This window comes from Chamaea fasciata, unplaced genomic scaffold (assembly GCF_029207755.1).
Source record: "Chamaea fasciata isolate MVZ Bird 193981 ecotype frontalis unplaced genomic scaffold, bChaFas1.0.hap1 SCAF_18, whole genome shotgun sequence".
NCBI lineage: Eukaryota > Metazoa > Chordata > Aves > Passeriformes > Sylviidae > Chamaea > Chamaea fasciata.
The window spans coordinates 11,871,797-11,886,660 of record NW_027094103.1 but is presented as its reverse complement, the minus strand read 5'-3'; the positions used below and the strand labels follow the sequence as shown (position 1 = coordinate 11,886,660).

The window sequence follows — 14,864 nt, the reverse complement described above, 5'->3', positions numbered from 1 at the left end:
CGTTTGACTTCTGTCAAAGTAATTTAATAACATAACCAGCACTCTGGCACCACACTGGTTCCTGGCCTTAGCACCCAGGCTAATGGCACTTGAAATGGGAAATCTTTTCAAATCGTCCTTGTGAGTGACTCACTACAAAGCAGATTCCAGGTAAATCTTCGTGCGAGGTGATACGTGACTCACAGGAGCAGAGTAAAAGGTAGTTACTGCTCTTTGTAAGAGGGCCTGAGAGGAAACAACATGATTTTGAGATTAGACACGGATCTCTTGACATGCTTCTGAGCCTTACTCTCCAAGCATCGGCTCTTGTTCTGCTGCAGGGGTGCCCTACAGAGTTGTGGAAAAGCATGAGCAGGGGGATGAAAGGAAATGGGCATGGAAGTGTCAGGGCGGTGTTAGGCAGGAGATGGGTGCTGGCTCCAGAGTGACTTCTAGGGATACTCAGATGATACCTTGCAGTTGCAGGGGCTGTGTGGCCAATCCATGGATGGGGGAAAGACTCCGTGGGGGAATTATGGTGTAGACTATGGATTCAGCATCTGGAGGGAATGCAAGGAAGTCTAGAGCTTGGCTGAGCTTGGGATGAGCCACTGTTGGATATCTCAGCATGGCATTCAGAGTTGCATCAAGTGGCACTTGGGAAGAGTTTTGCCAAACCCGCTGTGAACTTGTCCTGGCTGGGTGACAGGACACCTCATTTCTTGTTTGCAAGTGAGTAAGAGTGGAGAAGACTGAGATTCCTGACGAGCGTGGTACGATTTCACTCTGAGGAGAGATGGATGTGCTCCGATGTACAGCTCTCAGGACACAGCCCCTCTGTGGCACTCCTCTCACCAGCGTTTGAAGCTGGCTGAGCTGCTGTGGAGAGGGACAAGTCAAGGAATGCATGTGAGGAAGCCTTTGGGGCATGAGCGTGAGAGCCCTGCCTGGTGGGGACACGCTGGGATGGGACTGTGGAAATCTCCCGGTGTTCCTGGCCCTGGCCGTGTTTGTCCAGCAGAGGCTTGGAGGGAGTGATTGTCTCCCCAGCTGTAGAAACAATCTCTTGGCAGCACCTAACCCTGAGCGGTGCATGGACACTTGTGCTTCCAGCTCATATCGAGCCACTGGTGGCTGATCTGGGAATGATCCTTCCCATGTAATAATTAACCTGTCCTGCAGCCCTGCCAGCGCTTCCCTTTCACCGACCCTGACCTCCTTTCTTCTGCCACCGGTGGCTTAAATAACAACAAACACGTGTAGTGTTTTGGGATGATCCCAGCGGCTCCAGGGGTGGCAGAGCCAGGGACACAGGTGACGTAAGTCAGCGAGTAGGGTGCCAGTGAGGTGCCTGGTCTGGGGCAGCCGATCATGTGCCATGGCTGAGAGGGCGAAAAGGGAGCAGATCTTGTCCTGCCAGACCAGCCAGCAGCCAGGGTTTTCCCTTAAAATCCAGCTTCCCAGTCACTCAGTCTCCAGGCTTTAGGGCGTGTGATTTTGTGTTTGGGTGGGGGTTAATAGTTGTGCTGGGCAAGCAGAGAGGCCCCCAGAAGAGCCCTTTGCTTAGCAGGCTCTGGATCGGGGATCCCAGCACAGTTCTCCCAGCCCCGGGATCATCTCCCCCTCAGAGGAACGAGGGCGTTCTCTTCCCAAGGGAGGGGGTGGAGGCAGCGATATGGGAAGCAAGAATCTCAGGCTGATCCTTATTTTTATTTCTTCCCTTTTCTCAGCTGCAGTAAATAACAGCTCCGACACCGAGAGCATTCCCTCGCCAAGGCCCGAAGCCAAAGAAGGAGGCGAAAACGGGGCCAAGGCACCACCCGGGCCGGGAGGTGACGCCGGCACAGAACCGGCAGTCAAGTGGGAAGAGGCTCCGACACCCCCCGACGCTCCCCCTGCTCCCCCCGCCAACCCCGCTCCCGCTGCCAGCCCCCCGCCGGAGACAGCTCCCGAGCCACCCAGCGCCGAGGAGAAGGTGCCGGAGGACCTGGTGGTGGACGTGGTGAAAACGGAGGAGCCGGAGGAGAAGGAGAGCGAGGAGCCCTGCAAGAGCGAGGTGAAGAAGGAGGAGAGCGAAGAGAGCCAGGAGAAGGACAAGGGGAATGACAAGAAGGCAGAAAGCGGCGTCGGCAGCGCGGGGCCGGCGGGGACGGAGGGGACGCCCAAGGCCGAGAAGAAGGAGAGCCATAAGGGCAGTAAAGGCCCCGGGGTGAACCCCGACAGCGACTCCAGCGCGACCTGCAGCGCAGACGAGATGGATGAGCAGGATGCTGTGGACAAGAGCAGGTAGGAGCCGGGGGGACAGGGGGCCAAGGGCATGACCCAGAGGCCAGATGAGCTTTCCTTTCCATTGTGTGTCACAGTGCCCGTGGGTGCCTTTGTGAGCTCCTCCTTGGGAATTTCACTGCCCAGGCGCTCCCCCAGGCAATGGGACTTCCCAGCTGTGTCCCCGTGTGCCCCCAGCCCTTTGGCCGTTGCTTCCAAAGGGGCTGTGACACAACAAGCAGTGCGATGTCCCAACGTACGGGTGCTTCTGGGACATGGCCGTGGGCAGATGTTGGGTGCAGAGCCGTTGCATCTGCTGGTGGCAGCTGCCCATCTGGGTGACGCAACGGAGCGGGGTGTGCTCTCAGGGACAGTGGAGTTGTGCTGGTTTGCCAGCATCCGGAGCTGGGAACGGTTTCTCTCTGAGTTGGCACTGGCAGGAGAAAAGTCACGTCAGGGATGCGTTTCCAGTGCAAGAGGGGGCGAGTTGCTCCTTTGGCAGAGATGCTGCTCGGATCTGTAGGGGCAAATTGTGCATGCTGGCCATAAAGGCAGGAGAAGGTGGTCGGTGTGAGCTTTCCTGGGGCCGTGCCAGTGGGTCTTCACCTGAGACACTGCAGTCTGGAGCCCTCCACCCACCCCCAGGCCTGGCAGCCAAGAGTACCTCAGACCCTTCATGGGTGGCTCTTGGGACAGGGAGGAGAAACACTGGCCTCCTCCTTGGAGAAACATCCTGGGCCCCTCCCAGCTTTTCCCACAGGGCCCTCCCCACCCAAGAGCCTCACAGATGGAGAGAGAGTTTTCTGGGTTTTTTTTTTTAAAGAATATCTATGAATACACACATCTTTGTAGCTCTGAATTTCATGATGGCTCCTGGGCCAGGTAGGACTCCTGTGTACACCCTGCCATTGTATGTAGGGGCGTCAGTCCCTCCTTGACTCAGAGGTGGGCAGGGATTGAAGGCTGGCATCCCGCATCCAGTGTCATGCAAGCCTTCTGTGGGCTCACAGGGAGCAGCTTGGCAGCAAGATGAGCGCTGCCAGGCTGGGCAGGCTGTGTGCAGCACTGTGGATGGGCTTATTGGAAAGGCAACTGAGCACAGTGGTGGGATGAAGTCAGAGGGAGCTCTTGTGCATCCCACTGTTCCAAATGGCCTCTGTGCTTCCCCTGTGATTGATGCAGGAGCCAGTGGATGAGCGCTGCTGGAGCAGGAGCATCCTCTGGAGTGCAGCCCCTCGCTGCTGAGCAGCTGGAGCAGCGCTGGCGGTGCCAAGGGGTGGTGCGGGCGCTGCTGGCTCTGGCCCCACGGCAGGGCTGAGGCCTCTTGGCCACAGTGCTCCTCTTCAGCAATGGCCAGAGTCCAGCACCACCCCTCCCCACCCTCCCCTGCTTCCCAGGCAGGAGCGAATCTCCCAGTAAGGGAGAGTGAGGCCAGCAGGGCTGTCCTCCTCCAGTTTAACATTAACCCAACCGAAAGCAGGGCAGCGGTGGCTTGTACCGACTTCCCAGCACCAAAGGAGCAAGTCGTCTTGGGAACGACTTTTCCATCACAGCTCCTCGCTGAGTCAGCGCCTATCTCGCTTGTCAAACAGTTACCAGCTTCCAGGAATATTAAACATTAAACAGGCGTCCCGCAGCTCCCGGGCCACTCCTCTTATCCGGTGTGGTGATGAGGCGCGGGCGATAGCAGAGCCTGCTGGCATGGGAAGGCTGCAGCTGACGCTGGCATCGGGCGCTTCCCAACCCAGGAGCACCCGCGGGGCTGATCCTCGGCTGGCTCCGAGCTTTTGGCACCCGCCGCGCTCCCAACGAGGGACTCGGTGCCCTCCCCGGCTGTAGCTTCGCTCCCTTGCCTTCCCCGTGGGCCGAGGGCTGCCGGCCCGCGGGCGTTAGCGCAGCCCCGCTGCCGCAGCGTGACTCGCGCTGAGCAGGGCCGGGGCTGCCGCGTGAGCCGCCCCGTCACCGCATCACCCGATGCTCGCCCACCCACCCAGCGCCAGCGGGGCGTGGGTGCTCTTCCCTGCGCCTGTGAAAGCATCAAGCTGTCCCCGGCATCTCCCAGAAGAGGACAGAGGGTGGCTGGGGTGTCCCCGCGGTGAGAAAGGAAAAGGGTTCAGAGTTGGGGCAGCCTTTTTTTGGTCCTCCTGCAGTTCGCACTAGCAAAGACACGTCCAGGATTGAGGAGGCGCAGCCTTAACGCATCCGAGCCGAAGGAGGCAGCTGGTTGTCTGTGGTTCCATGCAGCGAGTGCTGCAGGAGGGCTGCTGCAAGCACGGCCAAGATGTGGTTCAGCAGGAGGTCACACCAGATGGGGACATGTGAGGGAGGCCACACACAGCTACCGCTGCAGACCTGCAGCATGGTGAGGAGACACCTGCACCGACCACACCGGTGCTGCACATCCCACTGCTGGCTCAGCTGTGGGTGCGGGGACTCTGCCAAGCCAGTTCCATGTTGGAGCCGTGTCTCAGGCTTGGGAGAGCCCATTGTGGAGATCTGGTAGCCACTGCCTTTGCCCAACTACTATGGAGTCACGTTTGCCCTGGGTCACGTGTCAGTGTGTTGGATCATCTGGAAGTTTAGTTAGTCCCCATCCGTCTCCATGGCAGAAGGAGAAAGAGGAAAATGCAGTGTCATGGTCATCCCCAAAGCTTTGTGCCTGCCTGGGGACATTTCCACGCTGCTGAGGCTCAGCTGTGAGCCTGACAACCCCTTCCTGCTCTGACTCTTTTCCCATCCTTCCCAACGCCATCAGCCATCTCAAGGTACTGGTCCTTGAGTTTGGGAGGCACTGGGTTGTGCAGCAGGTGGGGAAGAGATGCCGAGATCTGTTCATATGGTGATTTCCGGAGCAAAGTACCCAACAGACATCCCATTGTCTGGCACAAGATCTGCTGGGAGGGACGTAATAAATTAGGCAATTTGCATATTGATGAATTTAATACTGACTTTGGCTTCCGAAGCATCAGGATCCTGGAGGGCTTCAGGAAACCTGAACATCTTGAGGGTGCTTAAAGGGACTTTAAGGGTTCTTAAATGTACCTCTTCAAGCACCAACAAGTGCACGAAGCAGATGCTGGGGTGGCAGTTCCACAGTTCAGCCCAGCGTGAAGGTCTCAGGAACAAGTGCTGGGTGCCTTTGTCCCCAGCCCTGTGTCTCAGCAGATTTGGGGGCATTGCACCCTTCCAGGAGCGTGGCTTCACAACACCCGTGTGGCTCCGCAGGCAGACACCACTGGGATTGTTTAGGGAAGAGTTCAAATTTGCTGTCCCTTGGAAGGTTTCCCCTGGGTGCCTAACCCTAGTCCCAGTGTGGAGGTGGGTCCCCTTCCCCTCTGATGCCACCAGGCACTGTGCAGAGCGAGGGCTGGGGCAGTCCCAGCACCACGATGAGTTTATTCCCCGCACATGGCCCCGCCACGCTTGTTTATTCATCCAAGGGTGAGCATGGAATGACCTTGAAATTTATAGGCTGAAGAGAACACTGAAATAACAGCTAAAATAAACAAATCAAGCTGTAAAGCTTGAAAACTATGAACTGGCTTCAACAAATTGGAGTCAGGAGGGAGAGAAAGCGGAGGTGGCCTGGGCACACGTGGTCCCTGAGGTCTCGGCATAAGCTCAGGAGCCGGACATGCTGAGGGTTTGACCCATGGGCTTTGCACGCCTCCATCCCACCCTGTTTTGGTGGCACCATGGGGATGCTCCCCGTGTTTGCACAGGGGCTCTGCACAGCTGGGTGAGCATCTGCCAGGCGGCTCAAACAGCCAAGAGGAAGAGCAAGTGGTGAGGGTGCAGGGCTGCAGAGCTGCTGGGCTGCTGAGTACCAAATCCCATCCAAATCCAGCCTCTAGTCTTCCAAGTGACCCAAGGGCCCAAGCTGCCTGCACATGCTTGCCCTGGCTTTAGCACCTTGATAAACGACAGTCCTTGAAGAAGAGCATGAAACTGATCCCCAGCCCTTGGTGAGCCCTACGTGTGAGCTCTGGAGGGGTAGCATGATGTCCGATTGAAATCTGAGCTGGTCCCCTCGCTCTGTTACACCCAGCTCTGGAGTCCCTTTTCCCTCAGGTTTATTCTGGACCAGAGCAGATTGGCTAGAAATAGCAGTGGGCTGAGGGAAAGTGGTCTCGAGGGCCTCTTGAGCCAGACATAAGGGTCGTGTTTGTACATGTGGTCCCGTGGGGGTTGTCTTTGAGCCCAGATTCCCCGCAGCGAGCAGCGGTCCAGCACGCTCCTCTGATGCAGAGGATGTCCTCTGGGTTTGGCAGCACAGAACAGAGGTGCAGGGTGTGGGGGAACCACGGGCCACACCTGTCCGTGGCTGATGTTGTGTTTTGGTTCCAGGTTGCTGTCCCCCCGGCCCAGCCTGCTCAACACCACCAGTGACACCAGGCTCAACTCCTCGCCGCAGAAGCCGCTGGACCTGAAACAGCTGAAGCAGAGAGCTGCTGCCATCCCTCCCATTGTGAGTACCCTGCTGGAGAGGGCCGGGGCTGGGAGCACAGCCTGTGCCTCGTGCGTGCTCTCCCACTGGGCTCCGTGGTGCGTGTCAGGGTTGCAAGGATGTGCTCATCCCTGGGGATGGCCTCTGGTCCGCAGAGAGCTGTGCCCGGGCGGTGCGAGCCCCCCGGCCAGGCAAGGTGCTCCCTGTGCTGAGCGTGTTCCCAGCTGCTGGAGCAGCTCTGCCAGCAGCATTTGGATGTCTCTTGAGCTCTTTTATCAGAAAATCGTGGGAGGTCTGGACAGAAAAAGCTTCTCACTGCCACATGACTGCTGCCTCCCATTGCTTTAAAAAGAAAGAGTGCACCTTCCTAGCCCTGCACTTCATCTCGTGCTTGAAGGATATCACCTTCCTCACCCTGGAGCTTTGCTTGGTCCCTCTTTTCGGCTGCCAGTAGCCATGTGTTGGAAGTACTGATATAGTGGCTTGGGCTGTGAGGAGAGGCATCCTGGTGTCTCCAGGGTCAGCACTGGAGGAGCAGCGATGCAGGGTGGGCAGGGAGGAAATCCCTGCTTTGGGGTTGGCATGCTCAGGGAGAACCCATTCCTGATGCTCCTCCAGTTTCCCATATTGCACCTTAAGATGTGGCTGCTGTAATGGAACTTCTGGCAAAAGCTACAAGCACATAACTATAGATGAGAGGTTTTGAACAAGCCTGACTCTTTCCTGTAGTATCACCAGCACAGAGCTGGTACTGTTTGTCACGGGCTTTTTTAATCTCCTGTGGCTAGTGAGCTATGAAGTCCTGTTTGGTCTCTGCTAAGACTTGCCATGATAGTGTGGGGCAGGGGCTTCTCATAACTCCTGATGTCTTCAGGATTGTTACGGATGTCAACAGCACATGATGAGCATCGCCAATCCTTCATGCTTTGCAGATTTCCGAAGGTTTCTCAGAGGGGGTACTGCAGAGCGGAAGCGCGAAGCCTCAGGTGCCTCCCCACGCCTTGGCTCTCTACCAGCAGCAGATCACAAAAGCCCACGAGTCTGCCCGCGAGGACATGCCCCCGAGCAAGCTCTCCCAGTCCCAGCAGCAGCAGGCTGAGAAGGAGCAGCAGCAGCCCAGCAGCAGTCCCAGGGGGAAGAGCCGGAGCCCCGCTGTTGGTGAAAAGGAAGGTAGGGCTGTGTGCGTGTCGGTGCGCGTTCATCCGCACGGAGCACCCGGGGTGTGCAGCTGTATGCAGCCAGCAGCTCTCCCCCTCTTAGGTGAAAGCTTGTTTAGACCCCTGAAAGCTCTTTAATAGCATCTTGAGGCAGGACGAGAGAGGCAGGGCTAATTTCCCATGTTCATAGGACAGTACATGATGTCTCATTGAGCCCACAGCAAACACCGGGCAGTGTGGAGCGCTGAGGAGGTGAAGATTGCCTTTATTAGCGCCTGCCATTCACCAGAGACCAGAGGGGCCTGGAGGCATGCCAAGGCTCTGGGCACAATGGCTCTTTTCTACCTTGCTGGCTTTCTATAAAGAATGCTTTTAATGCACAGCGGGGACCATTATTTCATTTAAAATCAATGCTAATACTGTGACTCGGAGTCCAAAGGTTCCTGTAAAGATTCCCAGTGCTTTCTCCCCGGAATAGCTCTGATGTGGTTTGGCTGCCTAATGAGCAATTCAGAGGTTCCCACCATAGAACATCTGAAACATTATTAGCCTGAGCACCTGGGGATCAAGGTTAAGGAGAGACGGGAAGTCCTGATGAGACCATCCTCTAAATGTGTTTTTAATCTGAGTGTTAGAGTCTGTTCCAGTTCAGAGTCTGTGTCCCTGCCCCCCATAGCCAGCCCGTGGCTCAGTTGTTAAGGAAGATGAGAGGCTGTCACCAATGGCACAGTCAGGAGCGGGGAAGTTGGTCTTGGGTGGGTGCAATGTCCACCAGTGCTGGATCCTGAACAGGAATGGGTGCAGCTGCAAAAATCGCCTGCTTGTGCATGGAAGAGGAGGGTGGATAAGACTGTACTGAGGAGGCACTGGACCTGGGCTGTGTTCTGTGCTGGAAAATCACTGCACTAGTTCACTGTCCAGCAGCCAGGATGGTGTCTGCAGTGTCCAGGCCAGGTAGTTATTCCTCAAGCTGTCATGTCCCTCTGGACAGAAGGATGTGCTTGCCAGAAGAGTTGGTTGCTGGCACTTGGCCAGAGTTTTTTCAAACAATAAACAGCACCATGTGTGCATCACACCTTCAGAATGTTTTGCATATGAGCAAGGAAGGTGACTGCTCACCTTGCAAGAAAGGGAGTTTTCCCTAAGTCGTGGTGTTGCCACCTTTGAAGTCCCATTTCCAGTTGATCATATCCCACTGTGTTCCTGTTTGCTGCCCAGATGGAGCAGTTCCCCTCCGGCCCTTCCCCCTCAGTGGCAGGTAATCAGGTTTGATCTCCAGTGCAGATCTGGTGCTGCACTGCTCAGCTTCCCTGTGAGCTGGGTGCCACTGCCAGCGCTCCAGCCTGGAGCTCTGCATCTCCCGTGTCCCAGTGCTGCAGCTCCAGCTTTCTCCTGGCCACAGGAGGATGAGGAGGGGAGGCAGATTAGTGGGTATGAGGTACAAGAGGGGGCTGAAGTCACCCACTCCACTCTGCGGCCTGCTGGCGCCATTATCAAATACAAGGATCTGTTATCCAGGTGGATCTTTTGTTGCTTTGTTCTCTGTGAAGCACTAATGATATGAAGCACTTTATTCTCTCTTCCGTACAGCTCTGAATCTTTCATGTTAATGAAAGTAATTATGCCTCCCCATATCCCTGCAAACATCTCAGCAGGTCTTGGGCTCCAGCTGTGTGCTCTCCAAGCCCCGTGTGGCTGTGCATCTGTGCTGGGTGCCGCAGTGGGTCTGGAATGCCTGTGGACCCTAGGGAGACATAGGTTGGTTTCCCCTGTTCACAGTGGGAATGCATCTCCCTTTTAAAAAGCAGCAGGTTTGTGATGAGTCACCTCGAGGGGAGCAATCAACTCCCCCAAAGCCCTGGTTCCAGCACAAGTATGGACTCAGGCACCGTCTCAGTTCTGTCTCTGCTTCTTGGAGCACATCCTGGCTGTGGGTCAGGGGTTAGAAGGGAGATAGCCAGATAGTCCTGGCAAATCTTTGTGCATCCCTTCCCTCCCTTGCTCTCTGAGGCATCCCAGTGCAGTGGCAAGCATCCAGGCTGCAGACATGGTGCTGCCACATGGCTTGGAGTTGAAAGGGAGAGTCCAGCGCAGCCTGCAGAGCCCTCTGGAGAGCAGCCCTGTGCCACCTCTCAGCAAGGGGTTGACTCCACCAGAGCAGGTACTCCTGTTCCTCCCTGCCTCGATAAGAGAGCCTGAACTCCTGCAACCGCTCCAGAGATCAACATCCTTCACACCGCTCTGGATCCGCTTCAAAGCCAAGTCTTGCACACATCCTGGCCGAGGCGTTGGCTGCCTCGCAGCTGCTGGCTGGGGCCGTATCGGCTTGGAGGGCGGCCAGCCAGCCATACCTTCCTGAGCAGTGCCCTGCCTTCCAAGAGGAGCTGCTAATCACGGGGCCGGGCAGAGGCAGGCAGCCCTGCCTGCATCTCACCGACAGGCAGACGGATCCCTTTCCCCAGCGCCCAGTCGCCGTCGGGCGTATCTTCGGTTATCGCTCGGCGGTTGGAGCGCCAGCGGTGTGTTTTGTGTTGATTTAGTTGTGTTTCATTTGGCCTTTGTAGGCGATGGGGAGCCAAGAGCATTAATTTGGATGACGGATCATATAAACTCTGACTCCTTCGCTCCCATTCCAGGGACTTGATAAACGGTAATAGGAACTCTCTCTTCCCCGTGTAAGTGCTATTTTATCAAAAGCTGGCTGAGTTATGGCCACCCTCTAATGCGGGGGCAATTAGGAACTGGCCACATTTCACAGACTGGAGAGGCTTGCAGGGGAGGGGACGGCTCCCACGGGGAGGGGAGGAGGACGAGGCTCTCCAGGAGCCATCCAGGGTGCACATAGCCTTGGCTGACAGTGCCTTGGCGTCAGGGAGCGTCTTCAGCTGGGAGATCCCAGCGCTGTTTGCCCCCACACGAGCAGAGCTGAAAGGGGCCGCGCTGAAGGGGAGAAGATCGGGGAGTTGTGGGTGTGCCAGAGACTCTCCACCAGTGAGGAGGATGTGCCTGGGTTCCCCTCTCTTGGCAGGATGAAGGGATCCTATGTGGGGACAGAAGAGGCCACAGCCGAGGTCTGGTCCCACCAAGCTGCAGAGGTGTGAGTGCCTGCACACCTCTGTGTGCCCAGAATGGATTTCTTCTCTCACTGAAGCGGACAAGAATAATCTCCCAGCCTCTGAGTACACTGAGCATTAATAACGATAATGTAGTAAAGCCTCATTAAATTGGGCCTCTGATAATCTACTTGCCCTATTATTAGGCTTAGCAGGATTCAGCATCTATTTTTATCAAAAAATTGATGGTTAAAGGCTGGGTTCATTTGTGATTGCTGTTGTTTACTGCCCAGTTTCTAATTTCTGGTCAATGTGAACGTTACACAGGTGGATCTGGGGAGGAAGGGCAGTGCAAATGAAGTGTTTATTGATTACAAGCAAATCCCACCAAACCTGCCACTAATCCATCCAGAAAAGGCTGTCTCATCCGTCTGCTTAGCCAAGCGTGAGGATGCACTTGGCATAGAGCTGGTGCAGATGAAGGCTCTCTTTTCCTCAGCATCTTTCAGCACACGGCAGGGTTCAGGTGTCCCCAGCACAGCTCCTCCATTATTAAGCTCTTCTTGGCCTCCCATCAGCCTTTTTATAGCCAGGATGAACCCAGCCTGGTATCCAGGGTGCCCTGAACCAGGTCATTTTGGGATGCTTTCCTGCCCACAGTCTGTGCCTCACAGAGGACCAGAGAGCCTCCCTCATTTCCCTCATTTGATTGTTCCACAGAGCCCATCTCCATCTTCATTTGCCTTTGACAGTCTCGAGCAGCATGCTTGTCCCAGGTGTTCAGAGAACATCACTGTGTTATTCCCTTGCTGTCTGAGAAACTGATGCTGTTCCCACAGCCTACAAATGGTTTATAGCCAGGAGCCAGCCTTTAAGAGCAGATGAGGTTTCAGATCTCTGTGTGATGTGGGCATGAGCCTGTCCCTGGTGTGCTGGTGTTGTGGTGGTCCTGGCAATGGCCTGGGGCTCTGCAGGCACCCCGTGCCCAGCTGCACACCACAGTGTGGTCACCAGTGGCTGGTGCCCTCTGGATGTCCCCCGTGCACCAGAGGGATGCCAACAGTGCTGCTTCTTGGCTTTAACCTCGGGGAAGGATTTGGCAGCATCATCACTAATCCTCCAGCCCTGCCATGCTGGGATGATGTGGAGCTGTGGGCACAGGAGGCAGGAGCTGCCCTGGAGCACTTCACTAATGGCCGAGTCCCGGCCAGGAGCTGGACTCTGTGACCAGCTGTATGCCAAATGCCATCTCCCCTGGGTGAGGTGGGGTGGCACCAGGTCCATGGAGCTTCAGGCAGCGAGCGCCAGCAGCGTCACCAACACAGACGTCTCACTGCACTTCAGATCTGAGTAAAATACATGCTGTCAAATCCAGGCAGTGACACTGAGCCTTTTCCTTTGAGCTTTATTGGGGAATTCAGCCCTCGCCTCATGACCGAGTTGGACTGAACTGAAGCTATTCCCTGTGCTTGGAGCTGGCTCTTTCTTCCCCTGCCTGTGCTCACAGGGACCCCTCACTCATGTTGGCCACTGACCATGCCGTTTCTTTCTGTGTCCTTTGCAGAGAAGTCCGTGCATTTCTCAGCCATCGCAGAGGCTCAGAAGCTGAGTGCCGAGTCGATGGCTGCCTCGTGCTGGCCCCCTGTCCTGTCCTACCCCCGGGATGTGATCAAAACTTCTCCCCAGGCGGAGCCCCACTTGTTCCAGTATAACCCACCAGGCAAGTACAACCCACTGGCCGTGTGGAGTGTGCCCTCCCCTGCCTGATGTGGGACTGAGCACAGAGGCTGTGCTTACTGCCAGTATCACAGGTTGGACTATTTAAAGGTCCCAATGTGCTCAGGTGTCTCCCAGCTCTGGCTGGGGCAGGTGTTGGGATGTGTCACGAAGCAGTGTGGGTGCAAAGTCAGGCAGGTTTTATCCCTCACTGTGCTGTCCTTTCTGGCTGGAGGCCAGACAGGTTGGGCACAGCTCATCCTCTGGCTGCAGAGGGGACAAGGCAGTAATTCAAACTATTCCAGTCCTTTCCAAAATGACCATGTGACAAGGAGCTCACGGCTGGCCAGGTCACTGCATCCAGCCCCTGCTCCCTCCCGTGCCCCTTGGCTCTCTGGTGGCTGCAGCTGCTCTGCCTGCCCTCAGCCTCACTCACGTTTGTGTTCTCCCCACAGGACACCCCATCCCACTAAACCTGCATGAGAGCTCTCGCTCAGGGCTGCAGAGACTAGCCAGCATCTCCAACCCTCCTCCCCTCATCTCCTCCGCCAAGCACCCCTCCGTGCTGGAGAGATCCGTCGGATCCATTTCCCAGGTAGGGTATTGATGCATGGGAGCAGTGGAGATGCCTCACAGGGACCATCAGTTCCTCCTGACCTCTCCTCTTGCCCCACAGGGAATGCCCATCCAGCTCCACACACCCTACAGCCCCGAGCACGCCAAGGTCCCCGTTGGTTCCATCACCATGGGCCTGCCACTAACCATGGATCCCAAGAAACTGGGTAAGGAATTGGGGAGACAAGTTGTTTCTTACAACTGCTCTGAGAGCAGGAGGGAACAAGCTTGCCAGAAGTGTAGGGGAAAGGAGGAGCACAGGGCACAGCAAGGGAGCACGGAGAGAACTGCTAAGAGGATGAAAGGATTAGTCCATCAGGGGAGCACAGACACAGGGAGCTAAATTTGTGCAGTATAGGAAAGCAACAACTCGGTCAGGGACACTTCCCAGCCTATAAATACTCTCCAGCTAATACTGTGATCGAAGGAAGGAAATATATTTTTGCTCCCCAGGCTGGTAGGATAAAGAGTAAATGGCCTGAAGTGAACAAAGAAAGTGTTTAGTCTGCAGATTTGGAAGCTTTTCTTAACAGCAGGAGGGAATGGGTGAGGGATCAAGCCTGAGGAGGAGCAGTATGAGCTCTGTTTCCCACTGTGTGTGGGTTCTGTTATAAACCAGCACAGGGTTTTCAGTGTCAGCTCTGGTCCCGGTGTGGGCAGTGCCAGGGCAAAGGATCTGGCTTTGCTCAGTGGCATTTGTGTATTCACCACCCTGGGGAGGCCAATCCCAAAGAGTTGGGAATGGCAAAGGTGCCGAGAAGGTGCTGCCTCCGAGCTGGCACAGCCAGACACGTGGCCTCATGTCCTGCACCTGTGCTGATATGTGGTTTATGTTTTCCAGTGCCTTTTCCTGGAGTAAAGCAGGAACAACTTTCTCCTAGAAGCCAGGCCAGCCAGCCAGAAAGTCTGGTTCTGCAGCCATCCCAGGAGGGCTCCATCCTGCGGGGTGAGCACCCGGAGCGGGAGGCGCGTGCCCCAGCTGTGGGGAGGGAGGGAGGGAGGGAGGGAGGGGTGCTGGCACTGCCCAGCCTGCTGGATGCCACACTGCCTGCAGCTGCCCACTGAACTCAGGTTTGACTTCTGGAACTGTGCCCAGCCAAAGGGTTCTCGCTGTCCCTTTTCTCTACCTCCCCAAATCAGGGCCTCCCCAAATCGTTGATTCTGGTGGATGTTTTGTGTTCAGGAGGCATCTGAAAATCTGTTGCTTAAGACAAAGCAAGACCTGTTTAAATTACATTAATTGGTATTTTCATGCTCTTCATGGTTGCTGCTGTAGCTGGACAGGGACCCCGTTTTGGTTAAATTCAGCCCTCGTGGGTTTCTTTCCCCATTAACCAGGCAGAAGGAAGTAAATGCAAAGGTGTTGCTTTTTAGTTCTGGTTTGTGAACCCCCCCAGTAAGACAAGTCGGGAGCCTGAGTGTGGTGGGCTGGCTCCAACCCAGAACAGATCTGTGTGAATGAACTCAAGCCACCCTGAGCTGCATCTCACCACAGATCTGCTCTGATCACATCAGGAGAGGCTGAGCCAGGCTATGCTTTCTCCCAGGCTCATAAATCTGCCTGGCACCTCCACAAAGACAGCAGGGAGCTGATAGCCTCAAAATACCTATATTTTACCTCTCCACCCCACA

The 14,864-nt window shown here is 55.9% G+C and overlaps 1 protein-coding gene across 13 annotated transcripts in view; it reads left to right on the top strand.

The window, feature by feature from the left end:
• Positions 1-14,864, top strand: part of NCOR2 (nuclear receptor corepressor 2) — a 227,097-nt gene that overhangs the window by 187,779 nt on the left and 24,454 nt on the right. For all 13 annotated transcript variants that reach the window (XM_066199392.1, XM_066199388.1, XM_066199391.1 and 10 more), the window contains 7 exons: positions 1,710-2,265; positions 6,592-6,712; positions 7,624-7,861; positions 12,466-12,621; positions 13,073-13,212; positions 13,294-13,399; positions 14,074-14,178. In XM_066199392.1, coding sequence (XP_066055489.1) covers positions 1,710-2,265; positions 6,592-6,712; positions 7,624-7,861; positions 12,466-12,621; positions 13,073-13,212; positions 13,294-13,399; positions 14,074-14,178 — 1,422 coding nt within the window. The remainder of the gene's footprint in view (positions 1-1,709; positions 2,266-6,591; positions 6,713-7,623; positions 7,862-12,465; positions 12,622-13,072; positions 13,213-13,293; positions 13,400-14,073; positions 14,179-14,864) is intronic.